At 37.6% G+C, this 25857-nt stretch overlaps 1 protein-coding gene across 3 annotated transcripts in view; it reads right to left on the minus strand.

Annotated features, from left to right (window-relative positions):
• Positions 1-1425: 1425 nt before the first annotated feature.
• Positions 1426-25857, minus strand: part of LOC121318386 (lamin-B2-like) — a 54713-nt gene continuing 30281 nt past the window's right edge. Inside the window, exons 7-17 of one of the 3 annotated variants that reach the window (XM_041254982.1) lie at positions 24805-24906; positions 15756-15874; positions 13744-13934; positions 13096-13291; positions 11991-12177; positions 10651-10770; positions 9563-9801; positions 8906-9078; positions 8393-8496; positions 4164-4309; positions 2372-2459 (exon numbers count right to left, since the gene is read on the minus strand). In XM_041254982.1, the coding sequence (XP_041110916.1) occupies positions 2450-2459; positions 4164-4309; positions 8393-8496; positions 8906-9078; positions 9563-9801; positions 10651-10770; positions 11991-12177; positions 13096-13291; positions 13744-13934; positions 15756-15874; positions 24805-24906 (1587 nt within the window). In that variant the 3' untranslated portion in view covers positions 2372-2449. Of the gene's footprint in view, positions 2460-4131; positions 4310-8392; positions 8497-8905; positions 9079-9562; positions 9802-10650; positions 10771-11990; positions 12178-13095; positions 13292-13743; positions 13935-15755; positions 15875-24804; positions 24907-25857 lie in introns of all 3 variants that reach the window. The other 2 variants (XM_041254984.1, XM_041254983.1) reach the window with 2 other exon arrangements.

The raw sequence follows: 25857 nt of genomic DNA on the forward strand, positions 1-25857 counted from the left end.
AAACAATCACCAAGAAGTCAGTTTTTTTTTTTGTTTTGTTCATATAAAAACAATGTATAGAAATATTGCAAAATAATATAAGGTTTACATATCATAATTAATGGTAGAAGATTTTTTTCTTTTAAAAAAAACAACAAAGTAAAAGATTCAAATCATCCGGATTTAAAAGTAGAGTACTGTTTTACATTTTAACCTCTGTTACACTGAGCCTACAGTTAAACATCCTTATGCATTTATCACTGAGAAGAACAGAGGTACTTCAAGATATCTATTGGAATTTGATTCAGTTTTGTGACCTCTAGCCTATTGGACTGTCTAGTGGCCAAATGATGAATGACCGGGAAAATCTTCAATAATAAACACAAAAATGTACTGGTATTGACTGCACACTATGCATTAAAGGATGAATATATACATAAAAAAAGGAAAAATGTAACATTGTTACAGACAAAATCTTTGCAAAGAAGGTGACCAAAGTACCCATCATGAAACAGCATGTTTAATACAGCACAAAATGAATTGTGCATCTGTTTATTATACAATGGCAATCATCATGTATCACTGTTTCAAATAACTGGTGTATCACCCCAGGTGTCATTGCCACACTGCACTCATGACAGAAATAGCACTTTGCTTGTTCGTAGAATGCTTCAACAAATCCACGAATGCTGAAACAGTGATAACAACAATCTAGAATTTTCATTAATACCAAACTATTTAAAAACACACAAAAAACAACAGGTCTTTGCTCATGACTTTGTAAACATTGTCCAGTGATTCAATTAGACCATTAGGAAGAAAAAAAAACAAAAAAAACAGTTCCATTAAACAAAACTGTAATTATTGAACCTGCAAAAAAAGATATTAAATTAACAATTCAAAAACTAGAACCAAACCACTGCCACTCAGGCACTAGTCTGTTGTTTGTCTTTATTTTTTTCTACTTTTAATTGAAGAGAACACATTGAAATATGCAACACAATGCAGTAAACAATAGAAATAAGGGAATTGTAATTTCTTCAGTGTAGAGTAACATTTAATTGGATTTAGATAAATAAGAAAAATGAATTAAACATTAAAAATGTGTGATATGTGCAGCTTTCACAACAAAGACATGGACACAAAACAGAACTCAAGTGTTAAGAAGAAAATTTGTTTTACCCTTAATTACATCATTTTGTAGTTAAAGTACTCAAAAAGTGATTGGTACTTCACAAAGATGTGGCTGATCTGAAGAACATAATTTAGATATTTTATTTAACATCATGTAATCAAAGAAACTACAAAATGATATTGAAAAAGTCTGCTGGAAGCCATAATAGTAGTACAGTATTTCATGTTAGATTTGTCAGTTTTTCATTAAGTATATGGAAAACTACAAAGCAGTAGTAATTCAATATGTTAATGTAGCATTATTCAGCAGGTTTCATTCAACTACGAAGCCAAATTAGTTCATTCTATAGGGTGATGCAAAACTTTTGGCCATAGATGTACAGATTCAGGTTGAATAGAGTAGAATAAAATGCAGTCTTAAAACTAAAATAAAATAAAACAACAAGAACAACAAAGAAAAACAGCCAAATTATCTCCTTGAAAGGACAGTTGTTCAGTAAAACAGTTCTAAGCTTTTGGGGCACACAGTGGCTCATCTAGTAAAAGCACTGCCATTAGGAATGCAATGTGAGCCATAGAAATGTGGTTCGAATCACATGTGCACCAAGTTGTTGATAACACTGTGGACCAACAGAGAGTGATGTGTTAGTTTTGCCCTCCCACTGGGACTAGCTGAGGTTGCCCTTTGATTACCAGTCATCCAGATCAGTAAGTTGGTTGCAGCAGTGGGGCTCTTTTCAAAACAGGGGGGCCATTGTGAAAACAAATTGATCCAGTATTTGTACAGTGCTATCAATGCATGCTAGACAATAAATTTTGGTCTCATCACAGCTCTCCCACAGCCTCTTTCAAGGAATCAATGGAGGAAACCACCTGCTGTATTTCCTGTTTATTACCCTTAGGAATAAACTGTTCATAAACTGTGGCAAGTGTTTACTATAGGAGTGACGTAGGAACCAATTAAAGTCCCATTTTTTCTGCTTCATAACTAACAATGGATACTTCCTGCTTTTTTGCTACTAGTATTTAACACATTTTAAAATATACATAGTCTTGTCCCCATAATAACCTATAAGCAATAACTACTAAGAACAAATACCTACTTTTTTTTTTTTTTTAACCAGCTTAATGACTCCATATTAATAAACTTATAAATCAATGGGATTTTTGCATTCTCTAGAACTAGGTACTGTTCAGCAGGTTTTTCTGGTAGAAGGTAGATGGCTTGGTGAGAGAGTTGCCTGGCTAGACAGCTTGATGTTGTACGAGGCGTTGGCGTAGTATCTCTGCAGAGGGGAGGCAAAGGGAGTGGGGTGCCCCAAGTACATTACTCCACCTAGACTGGGCTACAAGAACATATGCACACTGTAATCCCCATGCTACAATGTTTTGTTAGAAACAATACATTACCTTAGTAAACAAATGTTTTTATAATACATTTCTGTGATTTACCATGCCTAGCTGTGCTTTACCAAGATCTCACTCTGCTTTTACTTTATACTTGGAGTTAATTATTCTTTCTGAATATGAAGTCAATAAATTATATTGAGAATATCTCTCTGATACCAGCAATTTGCATAATATTAAAGTCTACCTCAACTTGCATCTTTCAAAGTGTGACCCCATTTGCAAAAAGACACCGTGATTACATACTGTGACCTCGTCTGGGAAAACCTAGTCAAAGTTGTGGGAAAGGGACTTGTCCTGCACCCACTTCTGGTTATTAGAACTATCATTACTAAAATGATCAGGTGCTGGCTGGCTGTTGCAAAGTGTGCTTTGAACCTACTTGAGCTTGTATATGAATTATACAAGCTGTACTAGGTCTCTTTGGTGTCGGTAGATCTTCACTTGAATGATGTAGGGAAATATAAGTATGGTGGTGTTAAGCATGGGCCTATTTTCCAATACTTTTTCAATTTAGACTGTATTTGACCTGCATCAGGAAAGGTACAGGCCAAGTAGTATCTATACTGATAGTTATCAACCAAGACTACAAAGTAATAAATCAAATAAATCTCAACCAATCACTACAGATAATAAATTTCTAATGTATCAGTAGTAAAGGGCAGTTGGCAGAACATAAAAAGTGTTTCCTTACTTTTGACTTCACTTTCTTGAGACTGATCTTGAGCTTTGCTGATTTTGATCTGTTTAGACTGTGTCAACGTGAACAGTAACTCAAACACTGTAGGTAGAGCACAGACTGTATTGACCATAATTATGCATAAGAATTCTCCAGAATGGATATTTTGAATTGTGTTCCTGCACAAACCTGGTGACCCCCTGAATCAGGAAAGCTTGACATCAATTTATCAACCATTGAACGAACTGAGTGGAAAAATATAATGTGGTCTCACAAATCAACCTCTACGTTGATAAGTTAGAGGTCAGAGACAGCTTCATGAAGAACTACAACTGTCACTAAGCCAGCGGTACATAAGATGCATGCACCTGAAATACTGTCCCTTTGAAGGGTCTTATAGTCTGTGCATATCTGAGTATATCAAGCTTACCCATTAAAGTTACACTTTTCCCTGGATTCAAGGCATTAACTACTCATTGTGACAGAACTGTTTGCTGCTGGTTTGAGAAGAACAATGCACACTTCCTGATAACCACTATGACAACTAATCAACAGCTAGAAAATGTGCTTTACAAACTGTACACAGTGATGTCAAAATAAACTCATCTTTATGAATACGATGCTGATTTAAACATGTTTGTCCATGTCATTAATCATTTGGATTTGCTGGTTTATGAAAATGGTTCATCAACTGCTTCAAATTTTATTCCAAAACTATGCACAACAATCACAGCAGAAAACAAAATACTGCAGCTAAATAATTCAGTGATTTAGAGACTGGCCAACTCACTAAACAAATCAATAAACAAGGTACTTTGATGGATGTCATGCTGCCATATACTACTTTATATGTACTTGATCATTGCATCACCTCACTGTAAAACAACATTGCTGCTGAAACCATTTGAAAGATTTGAAGCCATATGTCTGACCTTGCCTAGGCTATGTCCCTTTTACTCCTCACCATGAGGCCACAGGGGGTGGGCGGGGCATCGGGGGCTGAAAAGTCAAGTTGTGCAGTGATTGGAGCAGATGAAGCCCCACCCTGTGCTGCTGGCCAGGGGAGGAAAAGGACCCAGGGAGATGGAGTTTCAGTGTGTCCGATCTACCCTGAGATAAAACAATGTAGAAGCATTAGGGATAAGTCCATTCTGGTTATGGCACAAATGGGTCCCTAACTCTAGGCTCATTGTAGAAAGGATGATGTTTGCAGATGTTTAAGACTGGGGTTCTAGTATTCAGTGATGGCAGTTTAAAAGTTTTCACCCCTTAAATATGATTTTCTGTGACTTTGGCAGCTCAGTTGGCAGGTGCTTTCTTTTCCCGGAAATTAAAAAATGACTGTCTTCAACAACTGTCTTAAACGTGATGACTATGGGTCAACCTCACAATTTCCCTGATGTCATTTTCACTGTAGAATGGTCATCAATAATCTCAATTTCTCGTTACATTAAAATCACCTTAGCTATCAGTGGCCCATATGGTTTATTGTGTTTCTGTGCACGTGTGCAGAATTGGTAGGTTTAGATAGCATGTCCAAATTGTATTGGCCTTCATAAATAACCAGAACCTCCTGTGGACTGTCAATCATCAACAGGGGAATGTAGCTTGTAAGACATGTTCAAGTCAAGATCAAATGCGATCAGTGGTTGCAATGGAATTTATAAAGCGCTCTACTGGACTGAATTGAGATTTTAAAACCAGTTGTACATCATCTATCATCGCTGGCAGCCAGAGCTCACCAAAACCAACATGATGTCAATACACACCACAGACTCTAACCTTATATTCTGTTTCTGCACAATTATATAACTAAGAAAAAAAAAATTAGTGGAAAAAATGACCAATACCAGCAACAGAGACAAGTTTGATTAAATGTCCGTTTCTTGACAGGATAATTTTGTATACACAATAAAGACTAGCCAACTGTACTCCAGCATGTAGTTGTGTCAGTCAGTTTGTGACAGAGACAATCTACATTCACAAATACCATCACGTTGTTCATCTTATAATGCTACATCCCTGTAGGATTTGTGGACCCCTTGAAACTATTTTGGCACATACTGTAGAGTGTGCAGCTGAAAGTGGCTTCGGGTGACATATTGGGTTAAAGGAGTGCTAGTCAAAGTTTTAAAATCCATGTTTTACCTCTTGTTTGCACTATGACCTCTTAGTATCAAGTGTCCCTGTGACAGACAGAATGATTCTTGATGATAAATCTCCCTCCCGACCTATGAGGGAGCTGTGTAAAGTAAACAGAGTGCCCAGGACTGGATGGCCAGACAATTCCCAGGGTTAGACGAAAGTCGGCAATCTAGAAAGGGGGCGGAGCTACGGTACACTAAATCATCAACCCGGAAGGGAAACAATGTGGCAGCCGCAGATTGGAGGAGAGGTTACACTCTTTAAGCAAGGGGTCATGATTGATGGTACAAAAGTGGACGTAGCAAAGTGATCTGTTCCTTCGAATGGTTAATGCTGAACCAGAAGGAAAACCTGTATTGTTGTTGCGAGTGTTTTGCTTGTTGTCATGTCTAAAAAATTGCTTGTTTGTTGTTAATAGGACGTCTAACAAGATCTGAAGCTGTCGCCAAAGGCCAGCACTTACCCGGACATCACTGCACCATTGTTCACGATTAACTGTATTTACACCACAAGCACTCACTGTGGACTTGTGTTTGTGTTTTGTGTTATGTGTGGGAGTGAGGGACTATTATTACAGGACCAAACCGTGATTTAAAACGGAGCAGTACACGCTGCTGTATTGCCTGTTCTCATTATTATTTACTGTGTTTTGTCATCAGACTTTAAAATATAAAAATAAAACATCATTGCATCTGGATTATCATTGTCTGTCTGTTTATTAATCACCGCAGCACTCCTGCACCTACACACCACTTCACCACAGTCCCCCTTTTCTTCTTTTGGTTCTGAACTGCAGCAATGGTACCAGTAGTTGATCCTCAGTTTTGGATTAACATAAAAAAATCAAGTGATGATCCAAAAGGTTCCATATAAAAGGTGAACCAGTAATATTAATAAAACAATTACAATATTGGTTACTACTCCTTTAATGGTCTGTTTTCTGTTTTACTGACACAAATAGTTTATATATCCAGCCACTGTTCAGTACAAAAACCTACTTTTCAAAATATATACTGTATCCTATTGCTAACAAGTAATCATAGCCACTAAATCAAAACATAATAGTCCACTGAACCAAGCTTTGCCATTAAATCAAATAAAATTGATACCCTGTGCTTGTAATTTTTAAACATACAGAATGGAAAAAATATTACTCACTCCGCAAACAAACCACTTGGTCGTATCTAATAGGATCTATAATAATTGTTTTTCACTTACGGACCGAAGGTTTTATTATTGGTACTATTTTGTGTTTAAGTTTCTTAAAGGATTGGCGTCTTGTTATTTAACTGCTCTGGTTAATAGGTTTGGTACCAACTATAGTCTGCCTTCCTGTGATTCTGCCAACCTGGTCGTTCCAAGGGTTGGCACATATTTGGGTAAAATGTCTTTTGCCTGTCTGCTCCCACAAACTTTAAACTCTTTTAACCATGATATAAGGAGTACATTTGATAGTGTCTCTTTTAAATGTTTTAACAATGATCTATGTAAATTGTTTAGGTCCTCTTGTGAGTGTTTTGATCCTGATTAAGAATCTGCACATGTCAGGTGAATGTCCTTTGCTTATGACTCCTAAATGATTAAGTTTGTACCATACATGATATTGTGTTGTTTTAGTGTATGTTTGTTGACAGGATCACCTTGTAAATGAGATCTAGGTCTCAATGGGTTAAATTCTTGTATAAATAAATAAATAAAAAATTAAAAAATTGGCACAGGGCAAAACACTAGACCTGGTTAACAGACAAAAACAAGAAAAAGAGAAGTGGTTGAACTGGAGTAGGAACAAAGATCAGACTTCTACTACTAGTTTGCAGGAATTACATGAACAACTTTGTCAGTGAAAGCATGGGGTCAGATTTTGGAGGTAGTCAAAATGTTAAATGAATTCCAGTATAAAGATGGTAATGAACTGTCATGTCTAGATCTGAGATTTCTAATATCGATTAAAGGTGACTAATTTTTTTTCTAACACTAACTGATCTGGTGTCAGAAAATACAGTTTTAATAATACATTTTTATTGACAAACTATCCTAAAGGAATCCAGCGTTATCCAAAATTAAAATCCCTCCTCGAAATATCAGTTCCTGGCTTCTGAAATATTTAGCATATATAATTCTGAACCTTTATCAAAAAGTGAACACGCTATACCAAATATGTATTTGTAGGTATTGCCAAAATTTCACGTTTTGTATTAATGCTGAAAAAAAAATTAAAACAAACAAAAATGCATGCTATATTTTAAATACTATAGATGCCAGCAAGATTTTACTTACATTTTTTTTCAGTATTGAAAGCAATGGATGTATTGTAATAAATGCCAGAAGCAGCACTGGCTCTAATGTCCTTGAATTGAATGACACAAACTGATAATCTGCCAATCTAATTAGTATTGTCCCTAAGGTACAATAAGGGCAAATGTAATTTCAGGTCCAATTTATTATGCCCTTCAGTAATACCTTTTTTAATCTATACCAGGCTTGTCAATAGACTGTCAAAGCTGTGTACCTTGGGGTTTGGATACTGGTTTCCACCTATGGTAAGACCCTACTGTCACATCATAAATATGTTGCCTCCGAGATACAACAGAAAAGTTCATAAAAAAAACAGTGAGCGAGCGTGGGTTTTCACGCTCATCATCAGCACTTCATACCATGCATTACTACCTGTTGCATATCCATCATTTCCTGGTCTGACGTCACCACTAAGCATTCTAGGATCACATTAGTATATAATGTAGTATACAATATGAAAAGTGGTTTGCATATACAGTACTGTTCACATCAAATGACATATTGTAAAGTTAACAAAGGCAAAGTTGTGTCTGAAACAGTCACAGTGACCTATTATCCTGCCTCTTTCGTGTTTATATGTATTGCTTTACCATGTGTGGGTAGCTTCTCTTTGCTGCAACTCTACACTTATTGCCTTACACAACACATTTAATGGAACCGATTTTAATATCTACCGCAAGTAGGGTGAAATCTGGATAGCAGAAATAAATAGTCCATCCTGCCGCAGGCTAATGAAATGGGTAACACACTTACCCCTGCTGAGCGAGTAGGCCCTCTTTTGCTTCTGGCACTGTGAATGCTGCAATCCCGTCCAGAGGCTGCATTCCTACCACTGCTGCTCCCTGCATACAGATAACCTGGGGAAACAGTTAACACTTCAGGCACGTTCACATTCCCTTTCAGAGTAAGCACTAGGGTTACACACAGGCATATATGTAACACTCAACACTTAATATAATTATTTTATTCATTTAAACCGCATTATCAACAGAAGGAGAGCAACAGTATAGACAAATAATAACAATGGGTACTTTTAACACAGTGACTAACTATCTATCTTTAACACTACAGTTTAACACAACATTACAATATTCAACCACCAGGTGTGCTGTTAACCATAATTAAAGGGGGGTTCAGATTTTTGGCCCAGCTTGGGGTATAGTAATTATGATAGCTATTTGACGCAGCTTTAAATAGATACCGATGCATAATATCAAGAATGACCTATTTTCTACCTTATAGTGTCACACCTATCCCCTCACTCACCAGCTGCTGGGTCTGGCCTGGTAGACTGTGACCGAGCCTGTCTGCACAGGCTGCTCCCGTCATTACCCATGGACAGTGGTCTTGGGGGGGCATAGGCAGGGTGTGTGGGAGAGTTGGTGCTCTGAACCCAGGGACTGCGAGTTGGGAAGAGAGCAAGTGGAGACTCCTTCTCCCTTCAAATTAATACAAAAAACACAGAAAGTAACTAGTATTTAGTTATGTAAGCTGGGGTCTTCCTGGAAAAATTGAAAAAAAGTGTTTTAACCTACTTTTTAAAGTAGCATGTTTTTCCTTTAACTCTAGCTGCTAATATGTGCACATATTGTTCGTATTACTTAGATCTACAATTTCCCAGTTTTTTCATCACATTCTAATGACTTGTTGCCTAGGCGGCTTGACGATCCAGTGGTTAAAGAAAAGGGCTTGTTAACAGGAGGTTCCGGGTTCAATCCCAGCTCAGCCACTGACTCACCGTACGTGATCCTGAGCAAGTCACTTAACTTTGTGCTTCGTCCTTTGAATGAGACATCAAAGCGAAGTCCTATTGTAAGTGACTCTGCGGCAATTGTGATGCATAGTTCAGCCCCTCGTCTCTGTAAGTTGCTTTGGATAAAAGTGTCTGCTAAATAACTAAAATTATTATATAATGCCCTTTACCTTTTCAGTAAAACAGATGGCTCCTCTTCTCTCTGGTTACTTTGGGTTCTTGAGTGTTTAGTACTAGGCAGGTCAACGAGATTCCTAGCTGTGTCATAATCCACTTTCTCTGCTAGCTTGCCATCATTATACAGTAAAGCTGAATGGCTTCTGGTCTGAACCTCTTCATCTGAGACAGGTTCTTGCCATGCTTGTTGTAACCTAACATTCCATCGAGCAGGTGTATACCAAGCTATTGCCTACAGAAAAATCAAACACAGAATATGCTATAAAGAACAAAGACAACAGACACAGCCAACAGAAAGGAGGGAAAAGCAGTCTATTCTGTATATTACTTTCCAGTTAGCATTACTGTGACAGGGAGCGTGAGGATCTGAGCTGCAAATCTCCCTCCCGACCCAAGAGGGCACTAAGCAGAGGTACTTGCATGCCTGTTCAGAGATGGGCCAGCTTGGAGAGAGGGGCGGAAAAGGAAGTCGGCCATCTTGGTGCAAGGCGGAATGACCATATTAGGGGACAAAATCACTGTGATCAGCTGTGTTGCATTAGACAACTGGCAGTTGTGCTGAGTCGCGCTGATCATGGGGTGGAGTCCCCTGGTATATAAGGGCTGTCATTTTGTAAGTGCGAGGCTTTTGTTGAGGTAATGCAGGAGCTAGGTTCCTGAGCAGTGTGTTTGTTTATTTGGGTATTTTTTTGTGCTACGTGTTTGTGTTTATTGCCAGAGTGATCCCTGACACCAAGGAGCTGCCGCACCACTGCCAGCACTTTTCACCTTGGACACCACACACCCCAGACAACAGAACTGAACACTTAAGCACCTGAGCACCTGCACTTTTCACCACCCCAGAAGTGCACCCAAGGAGCTGAGAGGGACTCGCTCTGGAAACAACAACCTCTGTTTATATTGTAAATGCTAATTACGAGTATAGAATTTAGAAGGGAACATGTAATAAACATATTCATGCTTAAGTATAAAGCGTTCCCTGACTTCATTTAGGAAAATTATTAAAACAACAATGGACTTGTAGTGAGGATAGGAATTCCACTTGTATTATAGACTGGATGCTGTATAAGGAATCGCTAACCTGGCCATTTGGTCTGCAGAAGATAGTTGTACATTCTGGACCAGTCCCGAACCTATTTTGCTCTTTCCATAGAAAATCCTCTGGAGGTTTGTGAGAGACATTTGCTGCTGCTGACCACAGCTAAAATAAAAGAACAATAAAATACAAAATTATTTCAGATTGCAGTGTCACAAGGGCGAATCAACAGGCTTCTCAAAAAACAGTAAGGAAGCTCAACTTAAGGATGACTGTCTGTACTGTACGTCATGGTAAGGTAAAAGTTGCCATGTGACAGAAAGACAATGATTCTTGGTGGTCAGTCTCCCTCCAGACTTGTGAGGGCACTAAGTAACGGGAACAGAATACTCTTGACCCGACACTTCGTTCCGATGGTTAAAAGAAAGTCGGTCATGTAGAAAAGAGACAGAGCTTCGGTACATTAACTCATTGATCCAGAGGGCAAATGATGTGGCAGTTACAGATCATAAAAAGCAGCTGCAATCGTTTACCAAGGGGTCATGAGTGACGGTATAAATAGGGGTCGAAGCAATGTTATCTGCTCCTTCGCTTTGATTGGTTGGTATTAAATAACCCAGAGGGCAGGAACAGCACTGCACCTGTATCACAAATAAAACTATATTTGCACCACTAGCACTAATTCACGCACTAACAGACTTGTGTATGTGTTTTGTGTTTTGTGTTTTGTGTGGGTGTATAATAAAAACAGGATTATTATTTGCGGGGCAACACAGGGATTATAAATTAAATAATACATGCCAGTGTACTATTTACCTCCATTATTAGTTACTGTTTGTTTTGCCGTCAGGCACTGGGCTTAAAAATAAATAAAACAAACCTTTTCACCTGGATTACAACTGTCTGTCTGTTCTTTAATCACCTGTACCTCAACCACTTTGTCAGATGCCATTATAATGATAAAGACAAAAAAAACTAATCTTCTTCCTGAATAAACACATTTCAAGAAACAGCAGACATCAACGTGTGCTTATGGGAGTGATCCTTAACATAACTTTTGATCATGTAATAAAATGACATTACAAGGTACAGTAGTTTAGCAATATATGTTGGCCTTTAGTAAAGGCAAATGCATTTTAGTGACATCACATCGTTATACCTAGATTGTACAACAAACCTGTATTTTTCTCTTTACCTGATGATGGACTCACAGCTAAATACACCTGACTACACTGCACTTACCTACTCAGTAGGGTTAAAGAATAGAGCCCGATGTCTGAAATATAAAGAGTCTCTTGATTATGCACTTTGGGGTTTGTTAAACTTGTTGTATTTTGTGTGTTGATACAATATATTAAATTGCAGAACCCTGTCAGTCTGCTTACCGTTACTGTGGCATCTGCCTTCATTCGTGTCCTTGGTGGAAATCTATACACTGCCACAGGATGGCCACCAACATTCTGCTGGAGGATGAATCCACCAATGTCCTCTTCAAGCTCAGTTGAACTGTTTACCAGTCTTACAAACAGTCCACTCTGATCGACTTCAGCTATTTCGATATTCCCAATGGCACTGGAATAGGGAGGGCAAATACATTATTGATCATATTTCATACATGTTCCTCCTATATTATACAAAAAAAATGATACTGCGAGTGACCAGATGGTACACAGTTGCAATCAAATGGCATGGTGGTTAGTATCTACTGTTCTGCTGTTAAACATTTTGATCTGCAAAGGGGTTTGCACCCATTGACAGATAATGTATGGCTGACAAAATTAACACAGTGAAACGGTCACCCTATTTAGTAAAATCAAAAGAACTGAAGGAAGTTCCTTTTTCAAACTATACTGTAATCTCTCACTGATGTCTGCAGTCAGCGATTGTTTTTTTCCTCTGGAGAACAGCCATCACCAGAAACCATGTTAAGGGTTCTCAGAAAGAAAAGTTGTCACGAGATCTGACTAGTTACGACACTTTGCACACTTACAGTATCTCTATTCATTTGACTAATGTGGCCCTCTGCTTTTGTGTCTTAAAAAAAAAAAAAATTCTCCTACAAAAGGACAAGATTCAAGAGAAGAGCAAATTTGAAAGAAAATAGCACTTTCCAATAACCAATAACACCAACATACTTTAAAATGTTTAAAAGTGAACCACAAGATAAATTTGAAACACATGTTGACTACCCATCCAGCATGTGGATTTTGCAAGCTAGCACTTTTTGGTATTAACTGTTCTACATGATGAACCTTGAAATAAGAACATAAAAACAGTTTTTGTCATTTTTCAAGTCCTGTCGAGTTAGCCTGCTCCTGAGGCGCCACCAGGAAAACTTGTTTATCTTTCTGTGTATATTGTAACATACAGTCGGTAATATTTTAATTTCACTTCATCCTAATTGAGACAGTCTGGATACCTGTCCCTAGATTACGTGTCCCGGTAAATTGTGAATTTTTTTGTAGGAATGGACATGTTATATAAATTTACCTGGAGTTTGCATTGTGGTAGTCTTGTGCTGTGGAAGACCTGCTTTTGCTGTTACTAGGGTGCGCTGCTTCCTTCCTCAGCTCCCTGAACAAAGAGCTGAAATAATCTTTTCCTTGCCCCATAGAGCCTTTCCCCAGGTCAAGGGAAGGGGGTACAGAGACAGCTCGCTTGGGAACTTCTGACTCTTTAAAGCCAACTATGAAAAGCAATCATTTTAATAATTTCACTGTTCACTCTGCACTGAACTAACAAGGCAATGATCAAATACCGCCCCCCCCCAGGTCAACAATCAATGACCTTGTTTCAAACAGCTCCTTGAACTGTCATTCTGTAAGTGAATAATTATAGCGGTGGTTTGAACAAGATTGAGGACTGGAAAGGATTAGATGAGCCATATGTTCCTGAACGTTGTATTTTAAAAATCCTGGACCCCTTTAAAGGAGTTATAATATACACCTGAATAATTTTGAACATTTGTGAACTGTGTGTGAATAACACTTCAAAACGCCCTTTACCTATCAGAAGGTAGTTTAAAAGTACAGAATGCCCTCGGAAATATGGTGAGGCAGCTAGTAGGCGTGTCAATTAAGTCTTGAAAGTTGTGTGTAAGAATATAATAAGTGACAATGTCAATTTTGAAGATCATACCCATTGCTTTTCCTTGCCTGCTTCTTTGTATCCCAGAAGAAGTGGCTGGTCTTCCTGGCTTGGGTGACATACACGCTGTCTGGCTCGAGCTGAAGGCTGTCGGGTCAGGAGATGTGCGCTGAGGCAGGTCCATTGTTGTGCCCTCTGCCCCATTGTCCTCTGAGTTTAGGTGGGACTGGTTCTGCAAAAACCTATTGGGAAATTAAACATAAAGAAGCAGTATTTCAAACGTCATAGTCAACAAATTATTAATAACAGATATTATAAAAAGGTCTATTTCAAAAGAAAGAGACTGCTTGGAATCTTGTTTAGCCAATCAGAATGCTCTGTTCACCCAAGCCACTTTATAATACAATTTTAGTGCAAAATAACAATTTTAAAAAGAACTGGAAATAACTTTTTCACATTTTTTAAATATCATAGTATATGCTGCTGCTCTGTTTCCAGGACATTATTGTAAATTAGATCTTGTATCTAAAGCTATACCTTAAAACAATAAAGTGCACTAAAAATTACCCTTACAAACTGTTATAAAGAGACTTAAAATAGTAGTTGTGTAGTTACAGTACCTTTCAAAATGTTCACCTTTTGTTGCCATATAGCCTGATTTTTTTTTTCATTTATCTACACATCCTACCCTACAACTTCCAAGTGAAAAAAATCTTCTAGAAGTTTGTAGAAAATTAATTAAAAATAAAAACTGAAATAGCTTGGTTGGATAAGTGTCCACCCCCTTGTAATAGCAATCCTAAATTAACTCAGATGTAATCAATCGCCTTCAAAATCATTCACCGAGTTAAGTGGCCTCCACCTGTGTTAAATTGTAGTGATTCACATGATTTCAGGAAAAAGCAGTTCCTGTAGGTTCCCTCTGCTGGGTTGTGAATTTCAAAGCAAAGACTCAACCATGAGTACCAAGGCGCTTTCAAAAGAACTCCGGGACAAAGTTGTTGAAAGGCACAGATCAGGGGATGGGTATAAAAAATTATCAAAGGCCTTGAATGTTCCCGGAGAACGGTCAAGACGATTATTATGATGTGGAAGGTGTATGGCACCACCAAGACCCTGCCTATATCAGGCAGTCCCTCCAAACTGGAAAACCGAGCAAGAAGGAGACTTTGATCAGAGAGGCTACCAAGAGGCCAATGGCAACTTTACAAGGGCTACAGGCTTTTATGGCCAAGACTGGTCATAGTGTGTATGTGACAACAATATCCCAAGCACTCCACAAATCTGGCCTGTATGGTAGGGTGGCAAGAAGGAAGCCATTACTCCAGAAAGCCCACCTTGAATCCCGTTTGAAGTATGCAAAAAAAAATCACTCAGGAAATTCTGTAGCCATGTGGCAAAAAGTTTTGTGGTCTGACGAAACTAAAATTGAACTTTTTGGCCTAAATGCAAAGCATTATGTTTGGTGCAAACCCAACACAGTGCATCACCTAAAGAACACCATCCCTACTGTGAAGCATGGTGGTGGTACCATCATGTTATGGGGATGTTTCTCATCGACAGGGACTGGGTCACTTGTCAGGATAGAAGGGAAAATGAATGGAGGAAAGTATTGAAAAGTCCTTGAGGAAAACCTGCTGCCCTCTGCAAGAAAGCTGAAACTGGGACAGAAGTTCACCTTTCAGCATGACAACAACCCAAAGCACACAGCCAAAGCTACCCTGGAGTGGCGAAGGAACAAAAGATAAATGTCCTTGAGTGGCCCAGTCAGAGCCCCGACCTAATATGTCAATACTTTTAGACGCCGTAATGACTTCTTACAACAAGCTAGTTACGAGGGGTTCCTTTAACTGTCTCGAACTTGTCACAACATTTCTTCTACTAGTTTATGATATATATATACTATATATATATATATATATATATATAATATATAATATATATATATAGATATATAATATATATACTTTCGTTACAGAAGACCAGGTCCAAATCCTCATTTCTATAAATTGTCGCCCCTTACTGTTAAAAACAGAAGTATTTCCTAGACGTTTACTTCTTACTTGTCTTTTTCTTCATCTTCCACAGCCTTGAGGGAGTCAGGCATTGTTTGTAGTGGTGTGTCTGCCTCCTGAGAGTCAGCAAGCTCTTTCATTTTGACCAGCAGCAGATCCTGCATTTCCTGTTAATAAAAGACAATAGTTTTCCATGAGCTGAGGCAATGTCTCTTCTCCACTGAGGATCAGCAATATCTGGTGCTGTTATTTCCATATTCTATTGGCTCTATTACTTTGCTACTTTGAAATAAATTACATCAGGTATTTTTCCTTCTGGCTGCAACTGAGTAAAACTAAAGAAACTTTAGTATAGAAGATAAATATTCAGCTAATAAAGCTTGTTTTGAAGGGGATAGTTCCTAAACTTTTTCTAATTAACTTATACTGGTAAGTTGTAGATTTTATCAATACATTTGTAGGTGTGGGTTTGCAGACATGGTAGTAGTTTTAAAATAAGAAAAGGAAAGTTTGAACAAGAGGAAGTGTTGGAACTGACAGCAAATGGAACTTAAAACAATCTTTTCAGCATGTTTCTATGTTTTCTCTTTATTGTATTTTGCTTAATGTGGTTAGTAGGCCACAAGAATTTTATTTACAATACATTCTGTGAGAAATGCTGGTGGTGTTTGGTGTATCAAAGAGACTGGTACATTTGTCTGGTCTGTGCAAATCTGTTTGGGATTATTTAGTCTGTTTTCAGCCTGGAACAATACATATGCAGTGAGGAACATGTGCAAACCAGAAGTATCTGAATCAGGAAAAACTAACATTAAAAAAAACAACTGGTAGTATCGGGACCAAAGAGAACAGCATCAAGAAGTCTAGGTCACACTGCCATTTTGTCATAAAATGCTAATTTTATTTGCAAACTATATGCATCTATTATTTTACCACTTGTGTCAGTTCATAATCAGCATCTATACAACAGCTTGTAATGTTTACATGATACAGTTAAACAAACAATTTAATCCAGTGGCATCTATTTCTCTTACAGACAAGAGCCAATGTACAGCTATGGCTAAAAGTGTTGCATCACCCTATAGAATTAACTAATTTTACTTCATAATGTTGAATGAAACCTGTTTAATATTGTTACATTAACATTGAATTACATACTGTTTTGTAGTTTCCCATATACTTTACGAAAATCTGACAACAATTGAAAAATGTGACATTTCAAAATCTAACATGAAATACTGTACTACTATTATGGCTTCCAATAGACTTTTGCAATATCATTTTGTAGTTTCTTTGATTACATGAGGTTAAATAAAATATACAAATTATGTTCTAGGCAATGCAAATCTTTTGGCCACAGCTGTATGTGGAACAATGATGATTTTAGATCCAACATCCATATCTATTGCAACCTCACCTCTCTCTTAGCAGGGAGGTCCCTACAGATGAAGCAGTTTGTTTATACAAGGACAGGGAAATATTTATGTAACCAGTAAAGACATCCAATGCAGCTACAGCCAAAGGACTGTTATTCTTGACCGAGTGACTCAAGTTTCACAGAACTGTTTTTGAATAGAGTTTTAGTATGCAGTTGTGCCATTCTATAAGCATGGGGCAGGCAAGTTTACCTCTTCCAGACCATTTTACTGCAAGGACTTCTTCCAACCAGGACTGGGAGACTGGTTGGAACAAAATTTGGAAGGTTTCCAATTGAAGGCATCCAGGTTGGGGTATTTGTTGGTAGCTGTACATACAGTAGTATCCAATCTATAGGAAGTTAAAAGTTATGTTCTACCCGTAAGGCAATCAGAAAGCGGTTTTGAAATAAATCAAATCCTTTATCTAACCACTTAAGAACAAACTGTCCAAACAGAAAAACATTAAGGTAGATATACTAAGATGGGCCAGTCACAGCGCAAACATGCTGCAATTTGCATTTCTGTTGCAACCTCGCAAAGTATACATTTTGTTGTATGTGCTAAGAGAAAATATGTTAATAAAGAGAGGTACAATATACTAATTTAAATATCTGCTGCGTCATCTTAGCAAGATCTCTAGCATTGAGAGAGTCGTGCAACATTTTTTAGATTTTGTAAAATCAAATGAATACCTAGAGCACTTTCTTTTTAATTTAGCTCGTAGGCTACTGCTAACACATTGGTGTACAATGCAAATAAAAGCTTATTTTAAATTGAAACTAAATAATTTTAGCATTTTTCAATTATTATTATTATTAACTTGGAATACTTAGTAGCCTGGACAATTAACTTAAAATAGAGCATGGTGCTGCATTGACAAGTTATGATACTTACAGGAGGACAGTCAATTCTTGTTAATACGAATTTCAAGGGACCAGCAACACATTTTGCATTATACCACTAATTCATATTATCACGAGTAGCCTGTAAGCCAAATGTATACTGTAGGTTTTTATTTAAGTTGGTCAGTGGTGCAGTGCTAAGTGGTGTACAATTACAAACCACCTGCACATTAATAGAATAGGTGTGTTTCCTATTCCTATGCAGATGTTCAGAATGAGCTAGAAGGGTTAGTGGCACATGTGTTCAGTCTACTACTCCCAACATGTTGAGGAAACAAAAAATCTCATAGAAATTTTTTTTCAAGGCTTGTAAGTACACCCTGCATTTAGGGAAAAATGGGTATTTGGGTGTTCGCCTCTAAAAAAACATTGAGCACAACTGGCAACGCACAAGAAAAAGTGGACTGGAAAATGCCAGCAACATTTGCAACAGTTTAAAACATGCTTTCAAAAGTTCTTAACAAATTGATGCAATTGCAAGTGTCACAATTGCCGGCGGCTTTAGTACATCTAATTATAATATTTGAGAACCACCCCCTTTTTGTGAATTTATGCAGGAAAGTATTCTCTAAAAAGTCGCTAACAGCATTGTGCATGTTTAGTACATTTCACCCTAGACTTCTGACTCATTTGCAGCTGGTTTGCGACTATTGTGGCAGCCGCAATACTTTAGTACATCTACCCCTAAGTATTATGTCCTGGTTTCTGTGATTTAGGTTGATCTGAGTACATATCAGGTAGAGCACTGTCATGTGGCCCCTGCTGTAAACATATGGTAGCAGATTGAATTCCTCTCTGCAAATGGAAACAATGGCAGTCTGATTGTGGTCACAGATAGAGTTCAATAGGCAGATGGAAAGGCATGGGTTTTATTGACCTGGAATGGTATTCATTGTCTTATTGGAAGGGTGGTACATTCTATAGCTCAGTGCCCCCAAACACTATGCTATGGCACTTCCTCAGCACTGGCACAAAAAGAAAGAGCTCTCCCTTCTCAATCCCCAGCACCATGTCCCGCAGCACCTGGAGCTTCCCAGTCCCTAGTCCTGACCTTGTACTCCTGTTAGTTTGGAAAATCCACTCTAGTAGCTGTTTTGGCAATAATCCTGTTACTGTTGATATCTGATGCACGTAATAGAAGACTTAAAGACATGCTCAAGCCAAATAATAAACAGTTCTGTGAATTAATGAGGAGTGTAATGGAATTTCAGCAGTCACAGTAAATTCAGGTGTACACTTCAATTTTATATCACCTGTCAACAAGCCTTCATTTATATAAGAAGCTCGAGAACAACACATAAATAATTATGTGTATAAACAAGTATAATATATTACCCAATTAATGATTCAGCAAACACAAGTTTAACACAAACTACTCACACACATTATTCTTGGTGAAGACTCTAGAGTACAACAAACATGTCTTACATTTGCACACTGCTCATTCTACTAAGGCTAAGTTAATGACTGATTAAAGAATGCACAGAAAATATAGTTTTTTTGCAAGTAGTATAAGTACTGTACCACAGAAAAATATTACATTTAACAGAAGTCAGGGCCCACAGCCTTGCATTGAAAGCCAAACTATGTAGTAGTTACTTCAAAACATTCTCTCATTACAATACTCTTTTACCATTTATATTTTTTTCTGTTTAGACAGAATCCCACCACATCCTGTCCCCATAAACCACGTTGTAAAGTAGAAGCAGAATCTCTAATATATGCAAGATGTATATGCCAGCATGTGCTACTGTAGGTAGTTTCAAATATAATTTTAATCAACTCTTTACTATTTCTGTTAAATTTTTAAGAACCCAGAACCACAAAAAAATTATGAATTACTGAATGAATGAATCACCATTTAGCAGAAAGGAGGAGTCTGCACACAGATGATTCAAATGTGTGAGCAACATTCCTTTTACAAATGTTATCGCAAACAATTTATCCCTGGTCTGATCCACCTCATTATCCAAACTGTGCTTATCAATGAGAGTGCAGAGTGAAGTGGAGGCTCAGTCTGTGAGCACAGCAGGATAGCAAATATGGCTGCGGGGGTCGATGCAAATACAACCATATTGAAAACTGCCATTGCGGGTGGTTTTAGCAGATCCCTGCAGCTTTTGTAGCGAATATGGCCCCATAGGTGGCACGTTTGGAAACATACTGTAATACTAGCAACTAATTAAACACAATTTAATTACCCCCCCCCCCCCCACACACACACACACACACACACACACACACACACACTTTTAATTCAATATTGAGCTGGCCCTGCAGAATTTGCAGCTTGTTAAACTGGAATCATGAGCTTGTTTGATGAGCTGTAGAAACTGATTGCACCTTCAAGGAGCTTGAAGATACCGTAACTATAAAACTTAGTAGAACCTCTGTTATGGATGTTATGGGTGTTTAAATGATCCTTCTATTTTATGAAAGACACCTTGTTGACAGATATGATTTTGAACATATTTTAGCTTTCGTATTTCATATTGTTTGTGTTCTGTTATTTCTGATCACTGAAACCCAGGTTACATTTGTACTTTTTTCACATCATGATTTTGGAGTTATTCCATGCTAGGGTTGAGTAATATTTGGATTTACTTTCCATCTAAATCCTTTTGAAATTATCTATACAAATATGATCCACAATGGCCTATACAGAGGGTGTCCTAATGGGCAGTGAACACAATCTAAAGAGATCCCGTTTAATAACAATCACCTACATAACTTTTAAAAAGTTTACTGAAATACATTTGCATAATAATTTGCAGCTTATCATGCTTTTCAATACTACACAATTTTCATGCTTTACCCAGACTTTGACCAAATTAGTGGAATTTCCATACATAGAAAGAGTCATTCCATCTGTAATCCCTGGTTGCTACTCACAGTAGAAAGGAATTCGACTTGCATATTTTGACTGTCAAACTCTGGATTTCTTTATGAAGAAAAGGTTGGCTGGTGCCCTTTAGCTGATTAAACAAGACTCTTAAACCCTTATGTGTTCCCCTGCACGTGGCAGCAGAAAAGAAACATGAGAGGTTTAGGCTTTCAGGAAAAATCTATTTAGACTGGTATTTTACTTCCTGTTTCTACTGAATAAGCCCACTGCGACAACATTAAATAAAGTATTAATCCGAGGCACTGCTTATTCCAGACATTTATTTTCAAGGTGTGCGGCAGAGTTTGCAAAGGGTATTCTCCTTTGTAGCCTAGGAATCAAAACTAATCCTTGTGCATAAAAGACTAATAGAAGATGGACCAAATATAAAATAAATCAGCAGTAAAACCCAGATTTATATTTTTGCTATCCCTCATTTTTACATTCTTGTGGTTTTGTTTGCTGCCAGGGATATTTGTTCTTGAGTACAAACAAAGTTTGTAGTTACCTGGCACTTGTGAGGCACAAATGACAAGGTGATGTCTTCCATAAAAACAACTAAACCAAGACGTTCTCCACATCTGTTCTGCATCCCATGCCTAATATTTGTTTCACACGTTTTCCATAACTGTCCATCCTTTATCAATCTGTTTTCCATTTTAGGTGATTGCACCTTTTTAGCTCATAAACAAGATATGTTGGGAACATAAATCTCCACCTGCCAAGAATATAAATACATATAACAGGACATAACCAAGGTCTCTCCTTGTATTAGCACTATATTGAAATGTGCCTGTAAATGTTAAGACACTCATTTCAGAGAACACCCATTTCAGCTACATTTAATTTTCCAGTCAGTCCATAGCTGCGCTCACCTCCAGGGAGTTTCTGCTTTGTACTGTGCTCTTTAATTTAAAAAATGAAACATCTTTAACCTCACACTGAGTTCTGAGTTACCCTCTTAGCAACTGGAGAGGATTAAACTTCTGAAACTTCAGAGGATTGTAAGTCCAGGTTTGTTTGTCTACCACATCAAACCTGTCATAAAAAAAAATCTATACATTCAAGTACTTCCATGTCTTTTTTTAGATAACAACTAGAACTATGTTCTGATAAACAGGCAACATTGCCATACTGAGCTTTGGCTGAAAGATGGCAGACATGACCTGCCTCATCAAAGGTAAGCAATTAACTAAATTCTGAAAATTGGAAGAATTTATGGTTAATAGTGTGCACACAAAGTTTCATCATAATTGGATAACTGGTTTTTCTGATATATCTCTGTAAGTACTTACAGAGATATGTAAGAGTGCCACCACTATATCACCATTGTAAGGAGGGTATAATAAGATATGTTGTTCTTATTCATTCTACTATATATATATATATATATATATATATATATATATATATATATATATATATATATATATATATATATATATATATATAGACATGAAGAAGTTTAGTGGGAAATCAGTGTTTTGGTTTATTTTGTAAGAGAGGAGAGTGTGTATGATATCAGTCATAAAAGATTAAAACTATTCAGCACTGCAATCTACCCCTTTCAGATTCCTTGTGCCTTTTCAACACTCTAGTCTTGCTCACATGTATACACTGTCATGCTGTTCAAAGCAGCTCCTGTAAAAATACTACACTAGCAAGGTCACTGCAGCCACCTCTCCTTCCCGCAGGCAATGTCTTTGTCAGGATTACAAAGGCTGCTCATTACAACTAATATCAAAAATCCTAATTACTTCTCTTCCTATGTCTCGCATAAGAGTACCAGAATACGGGCTGTCAGTATTCCGTTTGTCTCCAATACACAGGCACATAATACTGGGAGTGTGTGTATTTATTGTACATGCATCAATCTATTTGTGAAAAAAAATACAGTATATACATCTGCCATCTATCTGTCTCTACATATTTTAGAATAAAAATGTGCACATGCTATGGCAGTATGTACCAGAATACATGATTCTAGCTGCTGCAGAAGGAAGTGCTTTAAAGCTCTCTGATTTTTAGCAGACAAGTATTAACAACGGTGCCCAGTACAATTTTATATAAAATTCTTTATTTAGGAAGGCCATGTGAGCTTCAGGTAGCTCGTTTTCAAAGGTGTCCTAGTACAGCAGCAGCTTACATATTTCAAAATAAAAATAATAAAAACACATAATGACAAGACATTACACAAAGTACACATAAAATTTACACAGCACATACACATGGTCTGTTGAAGTACTGGAACAACAAGAGATGTCAGGTCTAAGTCCTGCGGGTAACAGGGTCCAGTCTGTAGCAGCAGAAAAAACTAAAGATTTTATTCCCACTTCACTTTTTACAGATGGTATATTGAAATATTTTGTGCCACAGATATTGCGTAGGCTGTATTTACAGGTAAACTGTTTGAAACAAGCTGTTTAAATTAACTGGTAATGTGTTATGTGCACTGTAACAAGGGAGACCTGTGCTGACTCTTCAGACGCATTCATAGTGCTGCAGGAAGAGGGAAGCAGCCTGCTAATATCAGCCTGTCAGTCACGGTATTGACACGGAGAGGTGGGAAAGAGGGTGTGTGGGCTTTCCCTCTCTCCAAGTGGCTGAGGGCAGGCTTTGGGGGATTACTGCACCGATAAAATGACGCTCTGGGTTTGCCCCCTCTAAGACAAAATGAGTCATGGTGGAAGCTGGGCTGCCGGACCGAGCACGGCCAGCGAAACAAAAGAAACAAACAAAAAAAATTAAAAAACTCATTGAAAAAGGAAAGATTGTAGAAATCGGGGAATCCTTGGGCAGACCCCAAAACGTGTATAGGTGGAGGGAACACTGTGGCGTAGGACGGAGACCCGGGCTGTGAGGATAGAGATGTTTGGGGTGACGCTTCCGAGTGCAGCACCTTTATTTTGTAGTTTTATTACTGTGTTTTATTTTCCCTTTTTCTTTCGCCTTTTGTTTTCATTATTGCTTCTAGCACTTGCATGTGCACTGGACCCTGTACCTGGACTGGTAAACCCGTAGTCCTGTTTATTGTTGGCAGCATCTAGGCCATGGACAACAGCGCCCGCTGCGGGTTGAAATAAATCAGTGCACCTGAGCGGCGATACAAATAAAGTTCTGTCTCCATGTCAGTGAATTGCCCACCACCCTTCTACATGCCCCTTTAAAAATAATTAGATTCCAGTGATTCCCCCTATTAGCAGCTGATAGCAAATTTAATCTAGAATACAAGTTGAAGTGATGCTCTAGTGGAGTACACTGAAGTACAAACCTACAAATCCTATTATACATTGTATTGATCTTCTTCAGTGATTCCTTACTAGCAGCCCTGTAGATCACATCATTATAGTCTAGAATGGTGCTGACCATACAATACTTCAGGCTTCCTACCAATTTTACTACATACATCTTTAATGTGTTTTTCAAACTTAAGAGTTGTGTCAATATAAACCCCTAGATATTTAGTGTCAAGTGTAGTATTACAAGTAACAAGAGAAAAAATTGAACTGGTATTTTGCATCATTTTCTCTGAACCAAATAGCATGACATTTGTCCATTTTTCATGTAAGATCAGACCATTTTCATCAAACCATTTTACTATGATCCATTGGTCCCTTTTTTCATTTTCTTATTTTCCTAAGTCTCAGACTAAAGGGCACAACTGTATTGGCACTGTATAGACTGTGAACATGCTGTTGGGAATGGCAGTTTTTCCCAAACACCCTGAATGCTTCCATTGTCTGTGTCCTAAAAACTAGTCAGGACAATCATGCATATTATTATACTTCAGTCTTACATATTGGAAATAGAGATGGAGGCCTCCATTCACAGCTGCTAGTAGTTTTCTTCAAAGCTTGCAGTAGCTAATTACCAGAGAACTGACACATACTGACCTCTAGCCTGGTCTCCAGGGCTCGAATGCGCCGCTGGTCACTCAGTCGCTCCTGTTTCAGCCTCTCAATGAGCCCTCTGTTGTTGCTCTCTTCATGGAGAAGCTGTGTGGCAAACCAAAAAAAGTCAAAATATTTAAATAAATAAATAAATAAATAAATAGATGAAGCACTAATGCATTTTACATTCATGAACTTTAAGATGCTGCCAAGTCTATTATACATAGTTTTACAACACCTCAGTTGATTTGTATTCCCTCAGAGAACAGAAGCTGTAAACAGCCATTTTATAGTGTATAATAAATGCTACTAATATACCATATTCTTCTGATGTCAGTATTTTGTGATTGGATTTGACAGTATTAAATACCAACTAGTGAACAGTATTACAGAACTATTGACAAAATTAGTGCTTAATACTGTGTGTAAAGTCTAATAAAGATGCTTACTAAACTGGAATCAATTTATTCAATACATCATAAAGTGCCACCCAAAGTTAAACAAGAGATGTCAATATACAATATCTAACCATCTACCTGAACTTTAATAGGGCATCAGATTTATTTTTGTGTTCTTAAAATAAACAGTACAGCGCCAAGATATATAAAATTCATGCATAAACCCCAGCTTAATGATGACTAACAATGATCCCAAAATACACACAATACCTTTACAAAGTGAAGCACTGCTTTTCAGAAGAGCACCAATCAACAGAACAGGAATGCTTTGACTGAATGTTTGATAACGGCTTTCCATAGACATTGACTGCAAAACTCATCAGGAGTTATAGGAATGTACAGCTGCTGCCTCACTTTGTAACATACAATTCATTGTTAAGCTAGAAGATGGAAACCTTTTTTTTTTTTACTTGACTGACTGATTGCAGTACAGCATCTTGTCTAAGTGCATTAGTTTTGTCATCTCTTACTTCTGTCGCTTGTTGATTTTATCAGATTAAATGACCTCCTCTCTGTTTTGAAATAAATTATATACTGTAAATGTATGTTTATTGGTTACAATGAGCTTTTTTACAAATCACCTTGGTTCATGGGTAGT

This window comes from Polyodon spathula, chromosome 7 (assembly GCF_017654505.1).
Source record: "Polyodon spathula isolate WHYD16114869_AA chromosome 7, ASM1765450v1, whole genome shotgun sequence".
In the NCBI taxonomy this organism is placed as follows: domain Eukaryota; kingdom Metazoa; phylum Chordata; class Actinopteri; order Acipenseriformes; family Polyodontidae; genus Polyodon; species Polyodon spathula.